The 27,207-nt window shown below is 43.6% G+C and overlaps 1 protein-coding gene across 3 annotated transcripts in view; it reads left to right on the plus strand.

The window, feature by feature from the left end:
• The window catches only part of LOC139576719 (AP-1 complex subunit beta-1-like), a 49,156-nt gene extending 25,234 nt beyond the window's left edge, over nt 1-23,922 (plus strand). For all 3 annotated transcript variants that reach the window (XM_071403094.1, XM_071403092.1, XM_071403093.1), the window contains 4 exons: nt 12,171-12,255; nt 12,767-12,853; nt 15,386-15,540; nt 23,697-23,922. In XM_071403094.1, coding sequence (XP_071259195.1) covers nt 12,171-12,255; nt 12,767-12,853; nt 15,386-15,540; nt 23,697-23,771 — 402 coding nt within the window. In that variant the 3' untranslated portion in view covers nt 23,772-23,922. The remainder of the gene's footprint in view (nt 1-12,170; nt 12,256-12,766; nt 12,854-15,385; nt 15,541-23,696) is intronic.
• The last annotated feature ends 3,285 nt before the right edge of the window (nt 23,923-27,207 follow it).

Genomic DNA, 27,207 nt, shown 5'->3' on the forward strand with positions numbered 1-27,207 from the left:
CATACGGTCAAGCTGCTCCCACAACAGCTCAATAGGGTTGAGATCCAGTGACTGTGCTGGCCACTCCATTAATAACAGAATACCAGCTGACTGCTTCTTCCCTAAATAGTTATTGCGTAGTTTGGAGCTGTGCTTTGGGTCATTGTCCTGTTGTAGGAGGAAATTGGCTCCAATTAAGCGCTGTCCACAGGGTATGGTATGGTGTTGCAATATGGAGTGATAGCCTTCCCTTTTCAAGATCCCTTTTACCCTGTACAAATCTCCCACTTTACCACCACCAAAGCACCCCCAGACCATCACATTGCTTCCACCATGCTTGACAGATGATATCAAGCACTCCTCCAGCATCTTCATTTTTTTCTGTGTCTTACGAATGTTGTTTGTGATCCGAACACCTCAAACAACATAGATTTGTCTGTCCATAACACTTTTTTCCGATCTTCCTCTGTCCAGTGTCTATGTTCTTTTGCCCATCTTAATCTTTTATTTTTATTGGCCAGTCTGAAATATCAATCAACTGTATTTATAAAGCCATTTTTACATCAGCCGATGTCACAAAGTGCTGTACAGAAACCCAGCCTAAAACCACAAACAGCAAGCAAGGCAGATGTAGAAGCACGGTGGCTAGGAAAAACTCCTTAGAAAGGCAGGAACCTAGAAATAAACTTAGAGAGGAACCAGGCTCTGAGGGGTGGCCAGTCCTTTTCTGCCTGTGCCGGGTGGAGATTATAACTGTACATGGCCAAGATGTTCAAACGTTCATAGATGACCAGCAGGGTCAAATAATAATAATCACAGTAGTTGTCGAGGGTGCAGCACCTCAGGAGTAAATGTCAGTTGGCTTTTCATAGCCGATCATTAAGAGTATCTCTACCGCTCCTGCGGTCTCTAGAGAGTTGAAAACAGCAGGTCTGGGACAGGTAGCACGTCCGGTGAACAGGTCGGGGTTCCATAGCCGCGGGCAGAACAGTTGAAACTGGAGCAGTAGCACGGCCAGGTGGACTGGGGACAGCAAGGAGTCATCATGTCAGGTCGTCCTGAGGCATGGTCCTAGGGCTCAGGTCCTCCGAGAGAGAGAAAGAGAGATTTAGAGAGAGCATACTTAAATTCACACAGGACACCGGATAAGACAGAAGTACTCCAGATATAACAAACTGACCCTAGCCCCCCGACACAAACTAATGCAGCATAAATACTGGAGGCTGAGACAGGAGGGGTCCGGAGACACTGTGGCCCCATCCGATGATACCCCCGGACAGGGCCAAACAGGAAGGATATAACCCCACCCACTTTGCCAAGGCACAGCCCCCACACCACTAGAGGGATATCTTCAACCACCAACTTACCATCCTGAGACAAGGCCGAGTATAGCCCACAAAGATCTCCGCCACGGCACAACCCAAGGGGGGGCGCCAACCCAGACAGGAAGATCACCTCAGTGACTAATGTACTTGTCCTCTTGCTCAGTTGTGCACCGGGGCCTCCCACTCTTTCTGTTCTGGTTAGAGCCAGTTTGCGCTGTTCTATGAAGGGAGTAGGACACGGCGTTGTACGAGATCTTCAGTTTCTTGCCAATTTCTCTCATGGAATAGCCTTCATTTCTCAGAACAAGAATAGACTGATGAGTTTCAGAAGAAAGTGCTTTTTTTCTGGCCATTTTGAGCCTGTAATCGAACCCACAAATCAGAACAACAGTTTTCTGCTGTGCTAACATAATTGCAAAAGGGTTTTCTAATGATCAATTAGCCTTTTAAAATGATAAACTTGGATTAGCTAACACAACGTGCCATTGGAAAACAGGAGTGATGGTTGCCTATAATGGGCCTCTGTACGCCTATGTAGATATTCCATAAAAATTCAGCTGTTTCCAGCTACAATAGTCATTTACAACATTAACAATGTCTACGCTGTATTTCTAATCAATTTGATGTTATTTTAATGGATGAAACATTTGCTTTTCTTTCAAAAACAAGGACATTTCTAAGTGACCCTAAACTTCTGGTTTTCTGACTATTTGGGAACAATGTAAACAACAATTATAAGTGTACCAGAGAGTCTGTTGTAATGTTTTTTTTCCTGAAAGCCTTTTTTACATAAAGACTAAAAACCAGTCTCATTCATTCGTGATTGCAATTTCAGAGATGGAACTGTTTAGGCCTATTTATTGTTTTTGCTAATTATGCAATGGTCGCTTTATTACATTTTAAAACTGAAATGCTTGATTGCATTTCAAATCATGAATGACTCCTATGCTGTGTGATGACATTAACAAATAAATGATTGATACAGTAGCCTATATAAGTATCGAAATATAGACCTACGTAAGTTACAGTATTAAGACTAAACAGTATGCTCTCTTAGGCCTACAGCTCGATGGTGGTTATACAAGGCTGCTATACTAAGCCTACTAATGATAATGACATTACTTATTATACTGAACAAAAATATAAATGCAATAATTTCAAAGATTTTGTTGAGTTACAGTTCATGTAAATCAGTCAATTGAAATAAATTCATTAGGTCCTAATTTATGGGTTTCACATGACTGGGCAGGGGTGCAGCCATGGGTGGGCCTGGGAGGGCATAGGCCCACCCACTTGGTATACTGGCTGACCCACTGGGGAGCCAGGCCCAGCCAATCAGAATGAGTTTTTCCTCACAAAAGGGCTTTATTACAGACCGAAATACTCCTCAGTTTCATCAACTGTCTGGGTGGCGGGTCTCCTACAGTCCGCATGCCAATTGCACGCTCCCTCAACTTGAGACATCTGTGGCATTGTGTGTTGTGACAACTGCATGTTTTAGTGGCCTTTTATTTTCCCCAGCACAAGCTGCACCTGTGTAATGATCATGCTTCTTGATATGCCACACACACGTCAGGTGGGTTAATTATCTTGACAAAGAATAAAATGCTCACTAACATGGATGTAAACAAGTTTGTGCTCAATTTGAGAGCGATAATATTTTTGTGCGTATGGTACCTTTTTTCTGGTATCTTTTTTTCAGCTCATTAAACATGGTAACAGCACTTTACATGTGGAGTTTATATTTTTGTTCAGTGTATTATGATGGTCAAAATAATAACAATAAGAAGATCAAGGAAAAAGTAGGATTATTATAATAAATGAAAAAAGACCATTTGGAACAGTGTAAACAACACTAAATAATACTAGACGTGTAATAAATACAGTGTAAAGCCTTTATTACAGCATAGCAAAGATTAAAAAGACAAATTTGTGATTGTTTATTTGACATGTGGTTGCCTGAGGCTTCGTGCTCACAGAATCAGTAGGCTATTAAACAAACATTCAAACAGGCAACAGAAGCAAAATCTGTCTTATTTCTGTAGATATAGTGATTTAACAGTTAAGCTGTTGGTTATAGACCGATTTTATGTTGGGGTTTCCGCTCTCCTCACTTTTCTTAGACAATTAAGGCAAGGGCTGTTTTCTTGTCTCCTAACTCCGCCACTTCCTCCGCCGCATTGTTCTCAACACCTATATGCTGGTTAACTTTGCAATTATGCACATAGCAACATGGTCTAGGACAATGCCGTCAGGGGTACGCCAAATAAAATATGATTCGCATTAAAAAAAATTTTTTTTTAAATGTTTCTTCACATTTTCAAACAGTACATTTATATTTTCCAACGGGGCTAACCATTTGAAGTCGGAAGTTTACATACACCTTAGCCAAATACATTTCAGCTCAGTTTTTCACAATTACTGACATTTAATCCTAGTAAAAATTCCCTGTCTTAGGTCAGTTAGGATCACCACTTTATTTTAAGAATGTGAAATGTCAGAATAATAGTAGTGATTTTATTTCAGCTTTTATTTATTTCATCACATTCCCAATGGGTCATAAGTTTACATACACTAAACTAGTATTTGGTAGCATTGCCTTTTAAATTGTTTAACTTGGGTCAAACGTTTCGAGTAGCCTTCCATTAGCTTCCCACAATAAGTTGGGTGAATTCTGGCCCCTTCCTCCTGACAAAGCTGGTGTAAACTGAGTCAGGTTTGTAGGCCTCCTTGCTTGCACATGCTTTTTCAGTTCTGCAGACACATTTTTTATAGGATTGAGGTCAGGGTTTGTGATGGCCACTCCAATACCATGACTTTGTTGTCCTTAAGCCACTTTACCACAACTTTGGAAGTATGCTTGGGGTCATTGTCCATTTGGAAGACCCATTTGTGACCACGCTTTAACTTCCTGACTGATGTCTTGATGTTGCTTCAATATATCCACATATTTTTCCTCCCTCATTATGCTATCTATTTTGTGAAGTGCACCAGTTCTTCCTGTAGCAAAGCGCCACCCACATGATGCTACCACCCCTGTCCTTCACGGTTGGGATAGTGTTCTTCGGCTTGCAAGCCTTCCCCTTTATCCTCCAAACATAACGATGGTCATTATGGCCAAACACTTCTATTTTTGTTTCATCAGACGAGAGGACATTTCTCCAAAAAGTACGATCTTTGTCCTCATGTGCAGTTGCAAACCGTAGTCTGGCTTTTTTATGGTGGTTTTGGAGCAGTGGCTTCTTCCTTGCTGAGCGGCCTTTCAGGTTATGTCGATATAGGACTCGTTTTACTGTGGATATAGATACTTTTGTACCTGTTTCCTCCAGCATCTTCACAAGGTCCTTTTGCTGTTGTTCTGGGATTGATTTGCACTTTTCGCACCACAGTACGTTCATCTCTAGGAGACCTTCCTGAGCGATATGACAGCTGCGTGGTCCCATGTAGTTTATACTTGCATACTATTGTTTGTACAGATGAATGTGGTACCTTCAAGCGTTTGGAAATTGCTCCCAAGGATGATCCAGACTTGTTGAGGTCTATAAAAAAAAGAATTGAGGACTTGGCTGATTTCTTTTGATTTTCCCATGATGTCAAGCAAAGAGGCACTGAGTTTGAAGATAGGCCTTGAAATACATCCACAGGTACACCTCCAATTGACTCATGATGTCAATTAGCCTATCAGAAGCTTCTAAAGCCATGACATAAATTTGAGAGTGCACTGACCCTGGTACGCAGCTGGAGGTTGAATGTTTGAAGGGGTACGGGACTCTAAAAACTTTGGGAACCACTGGTCTAGGAAAATGCATCAATTCAACAGCGCACTGATGTTACAGAACCGCACACAGCGACCACTATCCAATGCAAAATAATGATTTTTATTTGTGTTGCACCATTGTTCTTACATAATATAACCATATACCATTTCAGTGGCACAGTCCATCAGACTGACAATTGCTATCTCCTCCACTTCCACAATGGATCAGTCCACTCAGACAGGTGCGAATCATACAGGTGTCTCCTACACTTTTTATTGAAAACATTTTTGCTACTGCTCGACTGAAATCTGTCAATCAGCCTATCAACCAGTCGACTAAATGGGGTCAGCCCTAATTCAGACCCATGTAACCATTCAATGTTCATCAAGAGATACCCCGCTGCATTTTATTCTACTCCTATATTATTCAAGCATGTCATTACAATGATGACTATAAGGACAATGGAACTTATATACATTTAATTGTTGAAAGAGATGAGGGAAGCAACAGAGGGAAAGAGGAGGTAGGCTATAATACGCACGTTGCACAACATTAGAGGAAATATTTTTGAAAGCCAGGCCTATATATGTGTCAGCCTACGAATGATAAAAATTTAAAATCACATTCACTAGCCTATAATTGTATGTAGGCCGCATGTCCTGGACCAGCATCACGTTCTCCCCCAGCGTCATGATTTGAACGAGGTGCGTAATTCCAGTCCATATAATACAGTACAGTAATGCAGTCCACAGTCAAAGATTAGCCTACTGGAACTTGTTTAACTTATTTATCCAAGAGCGCTACATCTATGGGCTTTTATGTTTTTCAGTCCTGCGTAGGCTGTGTGGTAGGCTACGTATTGGATAACGGCACAATCATTTGGGCTTGCTTGGGCTCATAAAATGTATTTTAATGTATGTCTCATCAGGCTCAGCTAGCATCAGACTTGAATTTTCATGATTATCAAAGCTGTAATCAAATCCAGACATTTATATGCTTTCGAATAACACTTCCGGTTTTGGTGGGAAATACCTGTTTACCCGGGAGAAAGGTGATTTTATTCTCAGGATGGAACATTTGTAAAATATTCAACCCTACTGCAGACACACGCTTGTTTTAACTGTTAGGTTGACATAATTGTTACCTCATGGGATGGCAGCTTTGGCCTTTTACATATGCTTTGTTAATGATAAAACAGCCCCCAGTTGAATTTGTTCAGCCTCATTGTCTTAGCTGTGTCTTGGCTTCACCTCAAATCATGTTCAAGTACTGTCTGGTTGTTATTTAAATTCCTGAGCTATAGAAACAGGATGAAATATGACATGAGAGAGCCCCTGGAACTTTAGTTATTGGTTGAGAAACAGAACTGAGAGAGACGGGGCCTCTTTGGATCAGAGCAGTCCTCTGACTTGGGGGGGATGGAACATTGTGCAGCTGGTAAGAGAAAATAAGGGGTTCCAGGAGAGATGAGAGGTGGGGATGGTCATTAGCAGTCACCTCACACTGTGCTGCTCTAGTCTACGCCACAGCTCTGTTCTGTTTCCCCTGACCCCAGCACTCCTCCTCCCAAACAGCTGTATTCCTACAGGAGGAGGAGTCAGTAGTGGAAAAGTACCCCGTTTTCATACTTGAGTAAAAGTAAAGATGCATTCAAAGAAAATTACTCCAGTAAAAGTGAGTCACCCAGCAAAATACTACTTGAGTAAAAGTATTTAGTTTTAAGTAAACTTTATTGCTTTATTATTGCTCAAATAACAAACAACAATAACGGAACCCCCATCAGAAGCTAACTAGCTAGTAGTCAGTTAGCCACTGTAAGCAGTCATCACCGTTAACTCGGACATCAGCCAGCCTCAGCCCGGTCAATTCCTGCCAGTCTGCACAGCGCGATATCAACCCAGAGCATAGCAGACTGCTTTTTCTCTACCACATCTCCTGATTCCTACCGCAAGCTCTGAACCTTTACAATGGCCCATCGCAGCTAGGTAGCTGCTATTAGAGTGGCTACTCCTGGCTAACGTCTCCAGTTAACTTGGAGCTAGCCTTGAGCTAGGCCCATCTCCCAGCTAGACGAAGAGATCCATCAGACAATTCCTGGGCTTCAATACCTCTTTTGCCAATTGGCCTGGACCCTTTACTGCCGACACAGAGCCCTGCCGATCCATCATGACTGGTCTGCCGACGTAACCGTCCGAGGGGGTTTCAACAGGCTCTTCCGTCGCGACGTCCCCCTGAGGCCCATTTGCTAGCCTGCTACCCCCGGCCTGCTAGCTGTCTGAATCGCCGTGTCTCCAGCTCGCCTAGCTACTCACTGGACCCTATGATCACTCGGCTACACATGCCTCTCCCTAATGTCAATATGCCTTGTCTAGAGCTGTTTTGGTTAGTGATTATTGTCTTATTTTACTGTAGAGCCACCAGCCCTGCTCAATATGCCCTTTTGTTCCACCCCCCACACATGCAGTGACCTCGCCTGGCTTAAATGGTGCCTCTAGAGACAAAACCTCTCATCGTAACTCAATGCCTAGGTTTACCTCCACTGTACCCGCATCCTACCATACCCTTGTCTGTACATTATGCCTTGAATCTATTCTTCCGCGCCCAGAAATCTGTTCCGAATGCACTAGACCAGTTCTTATAGCCGTACCCTTATCCTACTCCTCCTCTGGTGATGTAGAGGTTAATCCAGGCCCTGCAGCCCCCAGCATCACTCCCATTCCCCAGGCGCTCATTTCTTGACTTCTGTAACCGTAAAAGCCTTGGTTTCATGCATGTTAACATTAGAAGCCTCCTCCCTAAGTTTGTTTTATTCACTGCTTTAGCACACGCCGACAACCCAGATGTCCTAGCCGTGTCTAAATCCTGGCTTAGGAAGGCCACCAAAAATCCTGAAATTTCCATCGCTAACTATAACATTTTACGACAAGAAAGAACTGCCAAAGGGGGTGGAGTTAGCCTGCAGAGTTCTGTCATACTATCCAGGTCTGTGCCCAAACAATTCTAGCTTCTACTTAAAAAAATCCACTTTTCCAGAAATAAGTCTCTCACTGTTGCCGCTTGTTATAGACCCCCCTCAGCCCCCAGCTGTGCCCTGGACACCATATGTGAATTGATTGCCCCCAATCTATCTTCAGAGTTCGTACTGTTAGGTGACCTAACTGGGACATGCTTAACACCCCAGCCGTCCTACAATCTAAGCTAGATGCCCTCAATCTCACACAAATGATCAAGGGAACCTACCAGGTACAACCCTAAATCCGTAAGCATGGGCACCCTCTTAGATGTCATCCTGACCGACTTTCCCTCTAAATACACCTCTGCTGTCTTCAACCAGGATCTCAGCGATCACTGCCTCATTGCCTGCGTGCGTAATGGGTCCGCGGTCAAACGACCACCACTCATCACTGTCAAACGCTCCCTAAAACACTTCAGCGAGCAGGCCTTTCTAATCAACCTGGCCCGGGTATCCTGGAAGGATATTGACCTCATCCCGTCAGTAGAGGATGCCTGGTTGCTCTTCAAAAGTGCTTTCCTCACTATCTTAAATAAGCATGCCCCATTCAAAAAATGTAGAACTAAGAACAGATATAGCCCTTGGTTCACCCCAGACTTGACTGCCTTTGACCAGCACAAAAACATCCAATGGCGTTCTGCATTAGCATCGAATAGCCCTGCGATATGCAACTTTTCAGGGAAGTCAGGAACCAATATACTCAGCGAGTTAGGAAAGCTAAGGCTAACTTTTTCAAACAGAAATGTGCTTCCTGTAGCACTAATTCCAAAAAGTTTTGGGACACTAAAGTCCATGGAGAATAAGAGCACCTCCTCCCAGCTGCCCACTGCACTGAGGATAGTAAACATAAACCCCTGATAAATCTACAATAATCGATCATTTAAATAAGCATTTTTCTACGGCTGGCCATGCTTTCCAGCTGGCTACCCCTACCCCAGCCAACATTTCAGCGCCCCCCCCCCCACCTCTCCTTCACCCAAATCCAGACAGCTGACGTTCTGAAAGAGCTGCAAAATCTGGATCCCTACAAATCAGCTGGGCTAGACAATCTGGACCCTCTCTTTCTAAAATTATCCGCCGAAATTGTTGCAACCCCTATTACTAGCCTAACCGACCTCTCTCTCGTATCGTCTGAAATCCCCAAAGATTGGAAAGCTGCCGCGGTCATCCCCCTCTTCAAAGGGGGAGACACTCTAGACCCTAACTGTTATAGATCTATATCCATCCTGCCCTGCCTTTTCTAAAATCTTCGAAAGCCAAGTTAACAAACAGATCACCGACCATTTTGAATCCCACCGTACCTTCTCCACTATGCAATCTGGTTTCCGGGCTGGTCATGGGTGCACCTCAGCCACGCTCAAGGTCCTAAACGATATCATAACCACCATCGATAAAAGACAGTACTGTGCCGTCTTCATCGACCTGTCCAAGGCTTTCGACTCTGTCAATCACTGCATTCTTATCGGCAGACTCAATAGCTTTGGCTTCTCAAATTACTGCCTTGCCTGGTTCACCAACTACTTCTCAGATAGAGTTCAGTGTGTCAAATTGGAGGGCCTGTTGTCCGGGCCTCTGGCAGTCTCTATGGGGCTGCCACAGGGTTCAATTCTCGGGCCGACTCTTTTCTCTGTATACATCAATGATGTTGCTCTTGCTGCTGGTGACTCTCTGATCCACCTCTACGCAGACGACACCATTCTGTATACATCTGGCCCTTTGGACACAGTGCAAACAAACCTCCAAACGAGCTTCAACACCATACAGCACTCCTTCCGTGGCCTTCAACTGCTCTTAAACGCAAGTAAAATTAAATGCATGCTCTTCAACCGATCGCTGCCTGCACCCGCCCGCCCGTCTAGCATCACTACTCTGGACGGTTCTGACCTAGAATATGTGGACAACTACAAATACCTAGGTGTCTGGTTAGACTGTAAACTCTCCTTCCAGACTCACATTAAGCATCTACAATCCAAAATTAAATCTAGAATCGGCTTACTCTTTCAAAACAAAGCCTCCTTCAATCATGCTGCCAAACATACCCTCGTAAAACTGACTATCCTGCCGATCCTAGACTTCGGCGATGTCATTTACAAAATAGCTTCCAACACTCCTACTCAGACTACATCCAGTTTGCTATCACAGTGCCATCCGTTTTGTCACCAAAGCCCCATATACTACCCACCACTGCGACCTGTATGCTCTCGTTGGCTGGCCCTCACTACATATTCGTCTCAGCTCACTGGTCACCATAACAACACCCACCCATAGCACGCGCTCCAGCAGGTATATTTCACTGGTTATCCCCAAAGCCAACACTTACTTTGGTCTCCTTTCCTTCCAGTTCTCTGCTGCCAATGACTGGAACGAATTGCAAAAATCCCTGAAGCTGGAGTCTTGTTTCTCCCTCTAACTTTAAGCATCAGCTGTCAGAGCTGTACCTGTACACAGCCAATCTGTAAATCGCACACCCAACTACCTCATCCCCATATTATTACTTACCCTCTTTCTCTTTTGCACCCAGTATCTCTACTTGCACATCTATCACTCCAGTGTTAATGCTAAATTGTAATTATTTCGCCTCTATGGCCTATTTATTGCCTACCTCCCTACTCTTCTACATTTGCACACACTGTACATAGATTTTTTTCTATTGTTATTGACTGTACATTTGTTTGTAATTCTTGTTTTTGTTGCACTGCTTTGCGTTATCTTGGCCGGGTCGCAGTTGTAAATGAGAACTTGTTCTCAACTGGCCTACCTGGTTAAATAAAGGTGCAATAAATAAAAAATATATATGTAAAAGTAAAATAATTAATCATTTCAAATTCCTTATATTTAGCAAACCAGACTGCACAATTGTCTTGTTTTTATTTTATTTGCGGATAGCCAGGGCACTCCAAAACTCATAATTTACAGACGAAGCATTCTTGTTTAGTGAGTCCGCCAGATCAGAAGGCAATAGGGATGATCAGGGATGTTCTCTTAATAAGTGTGTGAATTGGACCATTTTCCTGTCCTGCTAAGCATTCAAAAGGTAACGAGTACTTTTGGGGTTCAGGGGAAATGTAAAGTAAAAGTTGTCAAAAATATCAATCGTAAAGTACAGATACCCCCAAAAACTACTTAAGCAGTATTTTAAAGTATTTTTACTTAAGTACTTTACACCACTGCTGACAGTTATTTAACCAACAGTCACTTTCTCACTTTACCTGATGGAAATGCTGTACTCATCACTGCTTAACTATTTGTTCCATACAGGCCCAAGACCTGTATGATAGTACTGTAGGCTACAAACACACATAGTTTAGCAGCAGTGATGTTTTCATTAAGCAATGTACTTTTATGATCCAGACGTTGTGTGAAGGTTAGAGAGAGACGTAGGGAGACCCAGGGATACAGTGTACCCCCACTGCAGTCCAGACAGCCTGGCAGGCAGGCACTGCGTCAACAGAGCACCAATATTCCCTCATAAATTATTCAGAGAATTTCTCTTGTCATCCCCCTCCACCCCGCAGGCTTAACTCAACCTCATTGTCCTCATCACTCTTCTATAGAGCAGTCCGATCGATACGGTGACCGCTCCACAAAGTTCTTAGAGTAAACTGTGGTTGTGTCCCAAATCGCACCCAATTCCCTATATAGTGCCCCTATGGGCCCTGGTCAAAGGTATTGCACTATAAAGGGAATAGGGTGCCATTTGGGATGCATTCTATGTTAGGTTTCAATGACGATCTAGTCAAATTGCCTTTTTAGGCATCATCTGGTCTAAGGCCAAATAAAATCATTTGTAGCATGGTATCTTCATTCTCAGAGAAAACAGAAGGGATGGAACTAAGGGAGGAATAAGAGATGTTGCCTTAAACAGGCCTGACAGATCGAGAAAGGGAGGGAGAGAGCATCTCCTTGTGTAGTGGAATATGGAGTGCAGCGTATGCTATCGTGTGTGTCATATCCACAGGACAATAACATCTCTTGTTCAATAACCCCACGCATGCCCTGCAGTGTCTATCCTTTCAGACTACTTGAAAACAATGAGTCATTGATTGCCCCTTCATCTCTCCATCCCCCCTCCCCTCTATGTAATCACTCTAACAGGTGGCTGTGAAGAACAACATTGACGTCTTCTACTTCAGCTGCCAATACCCCATCAGCATGCTGTTTGTGGAAGATGGAAAGATGGGTGAGTGTACCTGAATAGACTACTCAGTGAATCATGGTTTTGCTGTCTTTTCCATAGCTTCAAGCCAGGGCGACGCCAACCCGTGACTATTACGTCAATCTCAGGAAAGCCTTTTGTCTGAGTTCCGTGTGCAGAAAACAATCTAGTCATGCATTTGCTCTCAGATCACACATCTGTGACATTGGTTCCAATTTCCCCTGTTGTGTTCCTACTCTGGTTGATTCAATCTGGGGGAATGTGGTGGTGTTTGTCCCCCTGTGGAGGTTCCAGATGGGGCGAGCAGTAGGAACGCTGCTGGAGGCTGGGAGCTAATGCTCCGGATCCTAAAAGCACAGCAGGACCGGCGTTGTTCAGCACAACAACAAACTGTTTACCGTTCATTTGTTTCTTATTTCCATTTGCTTTCTCGTTCAGACTCCCTCTCATTCTGCTCTCTCTCCCTCCTTTCTTTCTTTTTTCCTCTTTCTCATTCCTGCCCCCCGTCTTCACTCTTCTTTGTATCTCTCCCCAGAGCGACAGGTGTTCCTGGCCACATGGAAAGACATTCCTAGCGACAACGAGTCTCAGTTCCAGATCCAAGACTGTCATCTCAACTCAGGTGAGACAGACCGAGACAAAGAAGGGATTGGAGGGATAAAAGGAGAGGAGAGAGGAGGAGAATGTGCACCACCTGCTTTATGTGTTGAGACAGCTTGGCATGTAACCTCTGTGGAAACAGACTGGGAGCTCTGACAGAAACACGCACCATCTACAGTGCCTTCAGAAAGTATTCATACCCCTTAACTTATTCCACATTGTTATGTTACAGCCTGACTTCAAAACTTTCTCACCCATCTATTCACAATACCCCATAATGACAAAGTAAAGACATGTTTTTAGAGATTTTTGCAAATGTATTGAAAATGAACTACAAAAATATCAAATTTACCTAAGTATTTACACCTCTGAGTCAATACATGTTCCAATCATCTTTGGCAGCGATTAGAGCTGTAAGTCTAAGAGCTGTGCACACCTGGATTGTACAATATTAGCCAATTAAAAAAAAAATATACATTCAAGAAATGTCATGTTGGTTGCTGATCATTGCTTGACAGCCATTTTCAAGTCTTGCCATAGATTTTCAAGCCAATTTAAGTCACTAGGCCACTCAGGAACATTCAATGTTGTCTTGATAGGCAACTCCAGTGTATTTGCTTCTTTATTTTAGGTTCTTGTTTTGCTGAAAGGTGAATTTGTCTCCCAGTGTCTGTTGAAAACCTGGTTCAGTCGGCTTTCCCTCTAGGATATTGCCTGTGCTTAGCTCTATTCCGTTTCTTTTATCCTAAAATAAAAAATCCCTAGTACTTGCTGATGACCAGCATACCCATAACATGATGGAGCCACCACCATACTAGAAAATATTAAGTGGTACTCTGATGTGATGTGTTGGAATTGCCCCAAATGCTTTGTGTTCAGGACATAAAGTACATTTATTTGCCACATTTCTTGCAGTTTTACTTTAGTGCCTTATTGCAAACAGGATGCATGTTTTGGAGTCATTTTTAATTCTGTACAGGCTTCCTACTTTTCACTATAGTTACTCTATAATACTAACCTAAATGACAATGTTGTTGTTCTAGCTTCATTTTCTCCTATCACAGCCATTAAACTGTAACTGTTTTAAAGTCACCATTGCCTCATGGTGAAATCCCTGAGTGCTTTCCTTCCTCTCTGGCAACTGTGTTGAATGACACCTGTATTTTCGTAGTGACTGGGTGTATTGATACACCATCCAAAGTGTAATTAATAAGTTCACCATGCCCAAAGGGATATTCAATGTATGCGTTTTTATTTTTACCCATCTACCAATAGGGGCCCTTCTTTGCAAGGCATTGGAAAACCTCCCTGGTCTTTGTGGTTGAATCTGTGTCTGAAATTCACTGCTCGACTGAGGGACCTTACAATTATATGTATGTGTGGGGTACAGAGAGGAGGTAGTCATTAAAAAATATGTTAAACACTATTATTGTACACAGAGGGAGTCCATGCAACTTATTATGTGACTTGTTTAGCACATTTTTACTCCTGGACTTATTGTCATAACAAAGGGGTTGAATATTTAATGACTCAAGACATTTTCACTTTTCATTTTTAATGAATTTGTAAGAAGTTCTAAACATAATTCCACTTTGACATCTTGGGGTATTGTGTGTGTGTGTGTGTGTTGGCCACTGACATCTCAATTTTAATACATTTTAAATTCAGGCTGTAACCAGAAAAAGTGTAAAAGTCGAGGGATGTGAACACTTTCTGACAGCACTGCGTCTGATGGATATATTTAGTTAACTTATGGCCTGCTGGCCTTATTTACATGTGATAATCTGGTTTTACACCACCATGAAAACCGCTATGTCTGAGCTAAATGACTAATGACGGCTCATACTATATTACCCCGAATAGATTGAATTTCCTTTTACGGTGAAAATGTATGATTGAGACATTACCGTAGCGTGACAGTGAGACAGACACGCACCTTGGACAAGTTAATTGAGTATATCTTTGCCATGCAGGTAGTTTGAAACAGTCACTGTTACTGAAAATGTAGTTACCATTTTGAATGCAAAGGCAAGGGCTTAGACTATGGCAGCGTTTCATCAGTGCTCTCTGCAGATGAGTAAAGTCACAGCCCATGAAAAGTGAATTCTGAGAGAAATAGAGCTAGGACAGTTTATAGAAATATGAACTGAGAAAGGACCCAGACTTTAGTCTACTACCTGCCTTCCCAGAGCCGATGATGATTAATGACAGCAGCCTGGTTTTCATTATGGTCCTGATTGCAATGCCGTCCCCAAGCCCCTTCCCATTAAAGCTGAACAGTAGTATGGCTGAAGGTCCAGGTTCAGCTCTCTACATGGAGCCATCATATTGCACCGGTCTGATCCCCTCATGTACAGTTGACCGCTTGTAACACAAGCCTACCGAACACTCCGAGGCTAATTATCAACACTTGGAGAACACTGTTTTCACATCATCTGCAGATGGAGATGAACCGTTGTTTGCCTGGGAGTTTTAAAATGTTAACGGTGTATTTCAAGTTTGAGAAGAAGTGACAATTGTGATTTAAGGGCTATTCTCTTGTCCCCCTAAACAGAGGCAGCCAGCAACAAGCTGCAGGGCAGTAACATCTTCACCATAGCCAAGCGCACGGTGGAGGGCCAGGATATGCTTTACATGTCCATCAAACTGTCCAACGGCATCTGGGTGCTGGCTGAGCTGAAGGTGCAGGCTGGAAACCCCAACTACACGGTGAGTTCAGGGACAAGGAGGGACGGATAACAACATTACTAATGGAAAGAGAAATCTATGAAAGAGAGGAGTGTGGGCAGTGTTGTAGTTTACCAAGCTACTAAAGCTACCCTTAAGAATAGTATAGTTTACTTAACTACTTTTTCAAAGTAACTGCACAGCCAGAAGAGGACTGGCCACCCCTCATAGCCTGGTTCCTCTCTAGGTTTCTTCCTAGGTTCTGGCCTTTTCTAGGGAGTTTTCCTAGCCACCATGCTTCTACACCTAAATTGCTTGCTGTTTGGGGTTTTAGGCTGGGTTTCTGTACAGCACTTTGAGATATCAGCTGATGTAAGAAGGGCTTTATAAATACATTTGATAGTTAACCACACCACCATTCAAAAGTTTGGGATTGCTTAGAAATGTCCTTGTTTTCCATGAAAACATACACTACCGGTCAAAGATTTTAGAGCACCTACTCATTCAAGGGTTTTTCTTTATTTTTTTACTATTTTCTACATTGTAGAATAATAGTGAAGACATCGAAACTATGAAATAACACACATGGAATTATGTAGTAACCAAAAAAGTGTTAAAAAAATCAAAATATATTTTTTGAGATTCTTCCAATAGCCACCCTTTGCCTTGATTACAGCTTTGCACACTCTTGGCATTCTCTCAACCAGCTTCATGAGGTAGTCACCTGGAATGCATTTCAATTAACAGGTGTGATTTGTGCAATGTCTTTCCTTAATGCGTTTGAGCCAATCAGTTGTGTTGTGAGAAGGTAGGGGTGGTATACAGAATATAGCCCTATTTGGTGGAAGACCAAATCCACATTATGGCAAGAACAGCTCAAATAAGCAAAGAGAAATGACAGTCCATCATTACTTTAAGACATGAAGGTCAGTCAATCTGGAAAACCATCAAGCGCTATGATGAAACTGGCTCTCATGAGGACCGCCACAGGAATGAAAGACCCAGAGTTACCTCTGCTGCAGAGGACAAGTTCAGTAGAGTTACCAGTCTCAGAAATTTCAGCCCAATTTAAAGCAACAGACATATCTCAACATCAACTGTTCAGAGGAGACTGTGTGAATTAGGCCTTCATGGTCGAGTTGCTGCAAAGAAACCACTACTAAAGGACAACAATAAGAAGAAGAGACTTGCTTGTGCCAAGAAACACGAGCAATGGACATTAGACCGATGGAAATGTGACCTTTGGTCTGGAGTCCAAATTGGAGATTTTTGGTTCCAACCGCCGTGTCTTTGTGAGACGCGGTGTGGGTGAACGGACAATCTCCGCATGTGTACTTCCCACCGTAAAGCATGGAGGAGGTGTTATGGTGTGGGGGTGCTTTGCTGGTGACACTGTCTGATTTATTTAGAATTCAAGGCACACTTAACCAGAATGGTTACCACAGCATTCTGCAGCGATACGCCATCCCATCTGTGTGCTTTCGGGAGCTTTTAACAGAATGTGTCTGGCAGAACGGGTGGAGGATGAGGGCTGCAGTATATATCTCAGAGGGGAGTGAGGCCTATGAGGGTTTTATAAATAAGCATCACCCAGTGGGTCTTGTGACGGGTATACAGAGATGACCAGTTTACAGAGGAATATAGAGTGCAGTGATGTGTCCTATAAGGAGCATTGGTGGCAAATCTGATGGCTGAATGGTGAAGAACATCTAGCCGCTTGAGAGCACCCTTACCTGCCGATCTATAAATGATGTCTCTGTTATCTAGCATGGGTCATCTGAATCAGGGTTAGTTTGGCAGCTAGGGTGAAAGAAGAGCTATTACGATAGAGGAAATCAAGTCTAGATGTAACTTTAGCCTGAGGCTTTGATATATGCTGAGAGAAGGGCAGTGTACCGTCTAGCCATACTCCCAACTACTTGTATGAGGCGACTATCTCAAGCTCTAAACCCTCAGAGGTAGTAATCACTCCTGTGGGGAGAGGGGAATTCTTCTTACCAAACCACATGACCTTTGTTTTTGGAGGTGTTCAGGACAAGGTTAAGGGCAGAGAAAGATTGTTGGACACTAAGAAAGCTTTGTTGTAGAGCGTTTAATACATTTACATTTAAGTCATTTAGCAGACGCTCTTATCCAGAGCGACTTACAAGTTGGTGCATTCACCTTATGATGTCCAGTGGAACAACCACTTTACAATAGTGCATCTAACTCTAAGGGGGGGGTTAGAAGGATTACTTTATCCTATCCTAGGTATTCCTTAAAGAGGTGGGGTTTCAGGTGTCTCCGGAAGGTGGTGATTGATTCCGCTGACCTGGCGTCGTGGGGGAGTTTGTTCCACCATTGGGGTGCCAGAGCAGCGAACAGTTTTGACTGGGCTGAGCGGGAGCTGTACTTCCTCAGCAAGCTAATACAACATCTGGGGAGTGGCCAGCTGAGTATAAGACTATCATCTGCATATAAATGGATGAGAGAGCTTCCTACTACCTGAGCTTTGTTGTTGATGTAAATTGAGAAGAGCGTGGGGCCTAGGATTGATCTTTGGGGTACTCCCTTGGTGACAGGCAGTGGCTGAGACAGCAGATTTTCTGACTTTATACACTGCGCTCTTTGAGAGCGGTAGTTAGCAAACCAGGCCAAAGACCCCTCAGACACCAATACCCACAAGAATGAAATGGTCTACCGTATCAAAAGCTTTGCCTAAGTCAATAAAAATAGCAGCACAACATTGCTTAGAATCAAGGGCAATGGTGACATCTTTGAGGACCTTTAAGGTTGCAGTGACACATCCATAACCTGAGCGGAAACCAGATTGCACAACCGAGAGAATACGATAGACATCAAGAAAGCCAGTCAGTTGATTATAGACAAGTTTTTCCAACACTTTTGATAAACAGGGCGAAATAGAAATAGACCTATAACAGTTAGGATCAGCTTGATCTCCCCCTTTTAAATAAAGGACGAAGCGTGGCTGCCTCCCCAGAAAGGAGAGACAGGTTAAAAAGATTGGAGATAGGCTTGGCGATGATAGGGGCAACAACCTTAAAGAAGAAAGACCCAGATTATTTTTTTGGGGGTCAAGTTTTAGGAGCTCCTTTAGCACCTCGGATTCAGTGACTGCCTGCAGGGTGAAGGTTTGTTGCTGTGCTTTGGGTTTGGAGCTGTGCTTTGTGTCATTGTCCTGTTACAGGAGGAAATTGGCTCCAATTAAGCGCTGTCCACAGGGTATGGCATGGCGTTGCAGAATGGAGTGATAGCCTTCCTTCTTCAAGATCCCTTTTACCCTGTACAAATCTTCAATTGTTGTGAAGAAGACTTCAGGGCGCCCAAGAAAGTCCAGCAAGCGCCAGGATCGTCTCCTAAAGTTGATTCAGCTGCGGGATCGGGGCACCACCAGTACAGAGCTTGCTCAGGAATGGCAGCAGGCAGGTGTGAGTGCATCTGCACGCACAGTGAGGCGAAGACTTTTGGAGGATTGCCTGGTGTCAAGAAGGGCAGCAAAGAAGCCACTTCTCTCCAGGAAAAACATCAGGGACAGACTGATATTCTGCAAAAGGTACAGGGATTGGACTGCTGAGGACTGGGGTAAAGTCATTTTCTCTGATGAATCCCCTTTCCGATTGTTTGGGCCATCCGGAAAAAAGCTTGTCCGGAGAAGACAAGGTGAGCGCTACCATCAGTCCTGTGTCATGCCAACAGTAAAGCATCCTGAGACCATTCATGTGTGGGGTTGCTTCTCAGCGAAGGGAGTGGGCTCACTCACAATTTTGCCTAAGAACACAGCCATGAATAAAGAATGGTACCAACACATCCTCCAAGAGCAACTTCTTCCAACCATCCAGGAACAGTTTGGTGACGAACAATGCCTTATCCAGCATGATGGAGCACCTTTCCCTAAGGCAAAAGTGATAACTAAGTGGCTCGGGGAACAAAACATCGATATTTTGGGCGGTGTTGCCAACTAATTTTCAGGGTAAGTTGCTAGAGGCAGGTTGATTTGTTGCTAAATGACGTTGTGATGTCATTGCGTGATAACGTAAAACTGCGTCATTACGTAGACTACACAATAACATTACTCAAATTGACTGGCCAGCTCGGCAAAAAATAGGATTTGACATTTGTTCAGGTACAGACTCCCACTCTTTACTGTACTTCTGGCTGTACAATTTTGATTGAGACATGTTGACTGATGTAAGTTCTGTTCAAGATCAAACATTCATGACCAACTATATTCATTGGGTTTGGCTCGTCGAACCCGTGCTACTGCTGCTGCAGTCAGACAACAATGATTTGCAATTTGCTGAAATTGCTGCTGGCCTGCTGCTGCCTGTGCACGAGCTGAGTGCCTGCTGCTCACGTCACTCACAATGCACTTTTGCAGCCCGGCAGATGTGTTGTGAGAGAGAAAATCGTTTTTGTGTCATTTAGAGTTTAAATGCGTGAATTTTAGCGTTTGAGTCACTTTTCAAAAGTTGCTAAAAGTTCCAAATACATTTTTAAAAGTAGCTAAATTTGTTGCTAGGTGCTGTTTGGAAGAAAAGAAAGTTGCCAGGGTAGTCTGAAAAGTTGCTAAATCTAGCAACAAAATTGCTAAATTGGCATCACTGATTTTGGGTCCATGGCCAGGAAACTCCCCAGACCTTAATCCCATTTGAGCACTTGTGCTCAATCCTCAAGAGGTGGGTAGACAACAAAACCCCACAAATTCTGACAAACTCCAAGCATTGATTATACAAGACTGGCCTGCTTCAGTCAGGATGTGGCCCAGAAGTTAATTGACAGCATGCCAGGGCGGATTGCAGAGGTCTTGAAAAAGAAGGGTCAACACTGCAAATATTGACTCTCTGCATCAACTTCATGTAATTGTCAATAAAAGCCTTTGACACTTATGAAATGCTTGTAATTATACTTCATTATTCCATATTAACATCTGAAAAAAATATCTGAAGACACTGAAGCAGCGAACTTTGTGGAAATTAATATTTGTGTCATTCTCAACTTTTGGCCACGACTGTAGTTACATTTACATTTGAGTAATTTAGCAGACGCTTCTATCCAGAGCATACATTTTCCTACTTTTCCAAACTGGTCTCCCATGGGGCATACATGTAGATCACTACTCCTGAACACTGGGAGTGTGAATAAGAATAACTTCAGCGACGGCAGAGAGGGAGGGGAAAGGTTGATGGGGATGAGAAAAGGAAACTGATCAACAGGGTGTATGAATAAGAATGAATGGAAAAAGGTAGATTAGAATGAAAGATGTGGGAACATGTGAGTTGAACATGAGTTAAGTGGGTTAAGACATGAACTAATGAGAAGAAGGATGGAGTGTTGAAGTGTGATGAGGAGATAATGATTGATAGCAGAGTGACAGGGGCACGTATGAGTGGGTTTCTGGTTGGTGATTTATCATCATTACCATCTCTGTTCTTCATTAAGTCTCTATGCTAGGTCTTTCTCCTGAGGTGTCTCTATGTGTGTGTGTATGTTTCTGTTGTGATGCATGTGTGTGTGTCAGTATACCGTTGTCTGCTCACTTGTTTTAATAGCTGTAGCCCAGATTATTGTGCCTGACTAGTTCATAACAGTGACCTTGATGTGACCCCTCAGTCTCATGTTTTTATTCATGAGGAGAAAGCATTTACTGTCCCTTTTTGTTTCCCCTAGTTCAGATGACTCCATTTATGGCATTCAATCTGTCTTAGTCTATCTGTTTCAAATGTAGATTTTAAATTGAAATCCTCCACTGTTCATTATTGGGGATTCAGCTTGACTCATCCATCAGTGGTTTAAGCCTCTGGATTTGGCTAATTTGGTATTTTATTTTCATTCAGGAGATACAAGGCTTTTCAGTCAGACATGAAATGACTCAAGTGAGGTGTTTGATCAATCCCTGACTGTTTGTCTTATCATTTTTGTTGTGTGTTTTTGTTTTTCTGTCTCTGATGGTGATTGGTTTAGTTTCTTTCGTGTCACACTCAACCTGAACTATCTGGATTCACCCTCTTTCTGTCAGTTGCCTCCTTCCGTGTGTCTGTGTCTTTCTTCTGGTCTGTCTCGGTCCGCTGGGCTGAGGCCCATAAGACTCTCTTCCTCCCTACAGATGGGCACCATCAGAAGCTCTGTGTCCAACACTAAAGATGCTACATCTGCCTGTGTGCAGAATGCATGCTCTCTCTCCTCCCTGTGCTGCTGCATGGATCTGATGCACGCTCCGTACGACATGTGAATATCAACCAGACGCACCCTTGTGTTGAGCGGCTATTTTTAGCCTGTGAAAAGAACACTTTTTGGATTTTACTCAGCCTGTGGGAAGATTCCACAGCTTCCTTTAGAAAGGCAGTAAAGCTAAGAGCTATGCCAGGGATCCTTATGGCGATAATGACCCTAACTCTATACTAACTTCGTCTACTCTAACCTGATGTTGCTCAGCCCAAGGCTCCTCCAGTACCCTACCTAATTGGTTTCAGTTGTCCCATGATACCCAGGTACTTAGCGCTACCTTTTGAAGTGGAGCGGAAGACCCTCGCCTCCTGTCCCCATGGCAATGGCATGACCAATGGCAGAGTGGCTAATTGCAGTGGTGTGGGAGAATGCTGAATGCTGCTCTGGCACAGCCACCATCACGACCGTGCCATCTTTCATCTCTCCTTTCTTCTCTCTCGCTCTCTCTCATATCCACTTATATGGTTCAGCAATCTGAGCATCTTTACGTTTTCCTACGTCTCCTGCACACCTCCAACCGTTCCCCATCCACTACCCACCTGTCATGTTTCTACCAATCCCTATTCTCCAACGCTAATTCTCATATTGACTCAGACAGGAAAATTATTCAGCAGCATTTACAAAGCCTTAAGCAGAATGCCCACCATGTAACCTTGCTGATCAGAGCTTTTCTACAAACTGTCTTAATAAGCTGATCCAAACACCTGCCAGCATAGCCTTGTTTAGAGAGAGAAGGAGAGAGAGATTCTGACTAATCACACCAGCAGTGCTATGCATTAGTGCAGAGCCGGGGGGGGGGGGTTGTGCAGTGGTCCTACTAGTCTAGAGCAGAGCTGTGGAATGTACCAACGCGGTGCTGGGGGAACTGCCATTGCCTATGGCGCATCAGTGTGATCTCCTGTCCTATTGGTCAGAGAAGGACCAGGTCCCTGTCTGATGGGACTTCAAATGCCTCTGGCCAGTTTACTGATAACTGTTAATAGAACTGGTAAGCACGAGCCAAACGGAACTCTCTAGATCAACACACAATCCCTGGCACCTCAAACACACAGCTGCTGCAGTAGTACTGCATCAAACACATGACTACAGTACTGCCAGCATGTGCTCCCTTTCAAAACACTGCGCTGGGAATATATTAGTTTTCCTGTGTGAGCTCTGATGAAAAGGAAAGCGCCTCCCACAGCCGTATTAGATCCTGCAGCAACAGACTCACTAAACATCACAAGCAGAAGGGGGAATGAGGGACAGCTATTTATTTTTCTTCTCTTTTTCCGCTCCAAGCTGATAAGATGTAATAAAAGGCAGCATTTATAATGCTAATGAATTCTCCCCTGCAAATAAAATGAAATGCCTCTGCTAAAATCGGGGGAGTAAGTTATTCACCCTTTTTTTCTCCTCTTCACACATGAGTAGGTGAAGCTGCTGAAATAATTACAGCGCTTGTTAAACAGTGCTTAAACTCCAGCCATTACAGTTGCAATGGACTAGCTGACTAGACTAGCATATCAAAAGGAGCTTTTCTTGAAGGTATGAAAGAGTGGCCAGGCGCATTAGCCTTTATCCCGTCTATACAGCTTTCATCATCCCTGAAACGGCTCTCGCTGTTAAAAGGATGTTCGGTCGCGTAATGGCCAGGAAAGTGTGATTCTGTTTTATTTCACTCGACTATAGTTCGTCTCTCAAAGCACTTGACTCCTGAGAAAGACGAGGGCAGCAGTTGCTCCACCGGGATGATGATGATTAGCTGTTTTTGTTGGTTTTGTTATTAGATAGAAAATGTATATTGTTGACTGTGTGCCTAGCTTTTCTGTCTTTCTAAAAGAAAATGAATGGTTTCTACCTGTTTGTTCTCTGGCATGTCAAAGTGTATCTGAACTAGAGGTCCTCTCAACACGTAACACCTGGCTAACAGAAACAGACCAGCATGTCCTTGGCCAGCCAGACCATGTGGTAACTGTCTCTTCTCTCCTCAGATCTCTCTGAAGTGCAGAGCCCCAGAGGTGTCCCAGTGTGTGTTCCAGTGCTACGAGGCAGTGCTGAAGAACTGAACCCCTGACAGGGCTGAAGTAGGGGGGAATCCTGAGGCATGGGGACTGGCCCTGACTGGAGGGAGCTCCTGGACCCCCAACCCCCCTTCTGACCCTCTCCTCCCCCTCCTCCTGACCTACAGGCTTCTGAAAGGCCCTTTTCTTTGTAGAATCTCCAACCCTGCTGTCTGTGTGCCCTCCCTGGGATCCCTGGTTTCTGTTTGTTCTCTGTCTGTCACCCAAGCATTTACCCTCCTCCACTCTACAAGTCCTTATCTGATTCAAGCTATGTCCATTTTTATAACTGCTGAGGTCTCTGGCCCACATGATCCCAAAGCTTTCTATAGACCCATTTTTTTTCACTCACGTCAATAGTTGGGACTGGCCTTCGACTTCACCTTCACCTGTGGTTGTATGTGGGTGGGTGTTTCCCATTAACCCACCCAGTCTAGTCTGTTTTCAATGAGACATCACCACCAGTCAGATCTCCCTTCTCCCTTATATGATGGCTTAACCCCAGTTCAACCCCTGCTGCTCTGATCCAGTCCACCCTCCTCCCATGAGCCTCTAGTCTGTTGGGACACCTGGGAGATGTGTTCAGACCGTGCTGTTAGAGGAGGAGGCTGGGATGCGATTCTAGCTCGTTGTGACTGTTTCTCCGTATCTCCCCCCGATGCCTCCTCTTCTCATGATTATCTCGCCTTGCATCTCTGCAAATTAGTACCTAAATTTAGTGTGTGTGTAATTAGCAGTTCAATCTCCACTGTCAGCATACCTCAGTGCTTCATATTAAAATGTGACACTACAGACTGTTTTTCCACATCTCTGGGCTGTGAAACACTTGCTGTTCTGTCACCTCACAACTTCCTCTCAATGTCTCCACACACAATGCTCTCTCAGATACGTTCCTCCTTTTTGTTTTAAAGGGAATTTGATGTCCCAGCTAGTAAAAGACACTAAATGGTCCATGTGTGGCTAGTTTGTTGTTGGCTCATGCCATTGGTGTGCCCATTGAGGTTGGCTTTTTTTGTTGTTGTACAGAACCTCTGCTGTTTCTCGCTCTCTCACTATCTCCCCCCCCCCCCCCCCCCCATGTGTGTGCATGTATTTGTGTGTTGGGGTGCATGTGTGCTAATTGTTAATTCCGAGGGTTGGAGCAATGTATAATCATCACTACTATATACAATACCTGTCTCTCCCAAATGCCTTGCACCTTTCCTCTCCTCATTCCATTATCTATTCCTGACTTTGTTTGTAGTGTAATTAGATGTTTAACTCTGGGCAGGCTAGCGAGGGCCACAGAGGTTTGGGGATGTTTCTGCTTTGTGCTCTGTCAATCAGTGTTCCATGGGCTCTGCCACTTTGTTGCCTTCTCCCCTCTTAGCTGGTCAAGTACCTCTGCCACCTGTCATAAAGTGGCTTCAAACCACCTGTATGTTCTGTACTTTACCTGTATAGGAAACTACATGTATAGGTAGCACACATCATGAAGTCTTTTGTATGAAGAAAATCAGAACAACTCAACTTCACCAGTCTTGTTTTTACCTAGTGTCTCTTTGGGGAAATAATTGGATATTTAAACTTTTGAGTAATTGAATCAGAACTCTCTGGAACAGCTCCAACGAGGGAACTCACTATTTTACTGCATGGAGATTAGTGGATTTACATCTACCTGTCTGTCTGTGTGTGTCTCTGTGTGTGTGTGTGGTAAAAAGTTGACGTGTGTGTGATAAGCTGTAAAATAGCTGAAGGCGAAATCAATGGTTTTTTTTTGACTGACTGTACATCATTTGAAACAGAACTATTAAAAATCAGATATATTCACAAATGTTTCAATTGTGATATTTTCTGAATTCACTTGTCATCCATCAAGAATGGTATACCACAGTGTTAAATAACCGTTACGTAGGATGTATTATATTGTAAGAGTGAAGTAACAAAAAGGACTAAGCCGATCACAACAGTGGTTAGTATTGTACTAGTGGAATTTACACTATCATGAGCAACTCTTCCACATTCTGCCACCTATGCAGACAGTGCTTGGACTGGCAGTACAGGACAGATTTAAGTCTTAAAAAAGGGGAAGACAAACAGAAGTTGTTTTTAAATTGTATTTTATGTACATGTTTCCAGCATAACTGGGTTCATGTGCATTATAGGCATTTTACCGTGACCTTCGAAAGGTACAGGACTGTCCACACTTGATTGAGTAAGCACTCTATTTTTACAGCATCGTTGGTCACCCTTCAAAAGAACAGCTTTGCATACTAATCCGATGCTCCCTCTTCTCTCATCCATGCGGCCATGAGTCCAGAGTGACGCTTTATCTGGAGCTCAGTGCTTTATTTATCCCCATGACGGACTGGGAGCTAGAAGATGGTAAGGTTTTGAAGTGAATGCAACATGCAACGATTTTACTGAGTTACAGTTCCTATTAGGAAATCAGTCAATTGAAATAAATTCATTAGTCCCTAATCTATGGATTTCACATGTCTGGGAATACCGATATGCATCTGTTGGTCACAAATGCCTTTAAGTAGGAGCGTGGATCAGAAAACCAGTATCTGATGTGACCACCATTTGCTTCATGCAGTGTGACATCTCCTTCTCATAAAGTTGATAAGGCTGTTGATTGTGGCCTGTGGAATGTTGTCCCACTCCTCTTCAATGGCTGTGCAAAGTTGCTGGATAATGGTGGGAACTGGAACACACTGTTGTACACGTCGATCCAGAGCATCCCAAACACAGTCAATGGGTGATGTGTCTGGTGAGTATGCAGCCATGGAAGAACTGGGACATTTTCAGCTTCCAGGAATTGTGTACAGATCCTTGCAACGTGGGGCCGTGCTTTATCATGCTGAAACATGAGGTGATGGTGGCAGATGAATGGCAAGACAATGGGCCTCCAGGATCTCATATCTCTGTGCATTCAAATTGCCATCGATAAAATTCAATTGTGTTTGTTGTCCGTAGCTTATGCATGCCCATTCCATAACCCCAAAGCCACCATGGGGCACTCTGTTCACAATGTTGACATCAGTAAACCGCTCGCCCACATGACGCCATTCACGTGGTCTGCGGTAGTGAGGCCAGTTGGACCTACTGCCTACATCTCCAAAACGATGTTGGAGGTGGCTTATGGTAGGGAAATTAACATTATATGCTCTGGTGGACATTGCTGCAGTCAACATGCCAATTGCACGCTCCCTCAAATCTTGTGGCGTTGTGTGACAAAACCACATTTTAGTGGCCTTTTATTGCCCCCAGCACAAGGTGCACCTGTGTGATGATCATACTGTCATGCTTCTTGATATGCCCCACCTGTAAGGTAGATGGATTATATTGGCAAAGTAGAAATGCACACTAACAAGGATGTAAACAAATTTGTGCACAACATTTGAGAGAAAAAAGCTTTTGGTGCGTATGTAAAATTTCTGGGATCTTTTATTTCAGCTCA

The sequence above is a fragment of the Salvelinus alpinus genome, chromosome 5, assembly GCF_045679555.1.
Source record: "Salvelinus alpinus chromosome 5, SLU_Salpinus.1, whole genome shotgun sequence".
In the NCBI taxonomy this organism is placed as follows: Eukaryota; Metazoa; Chordata; class Actinopteri; order Salmoniformes; family Salmonidae; genus Salvelinus; species Salvelinus alpinus.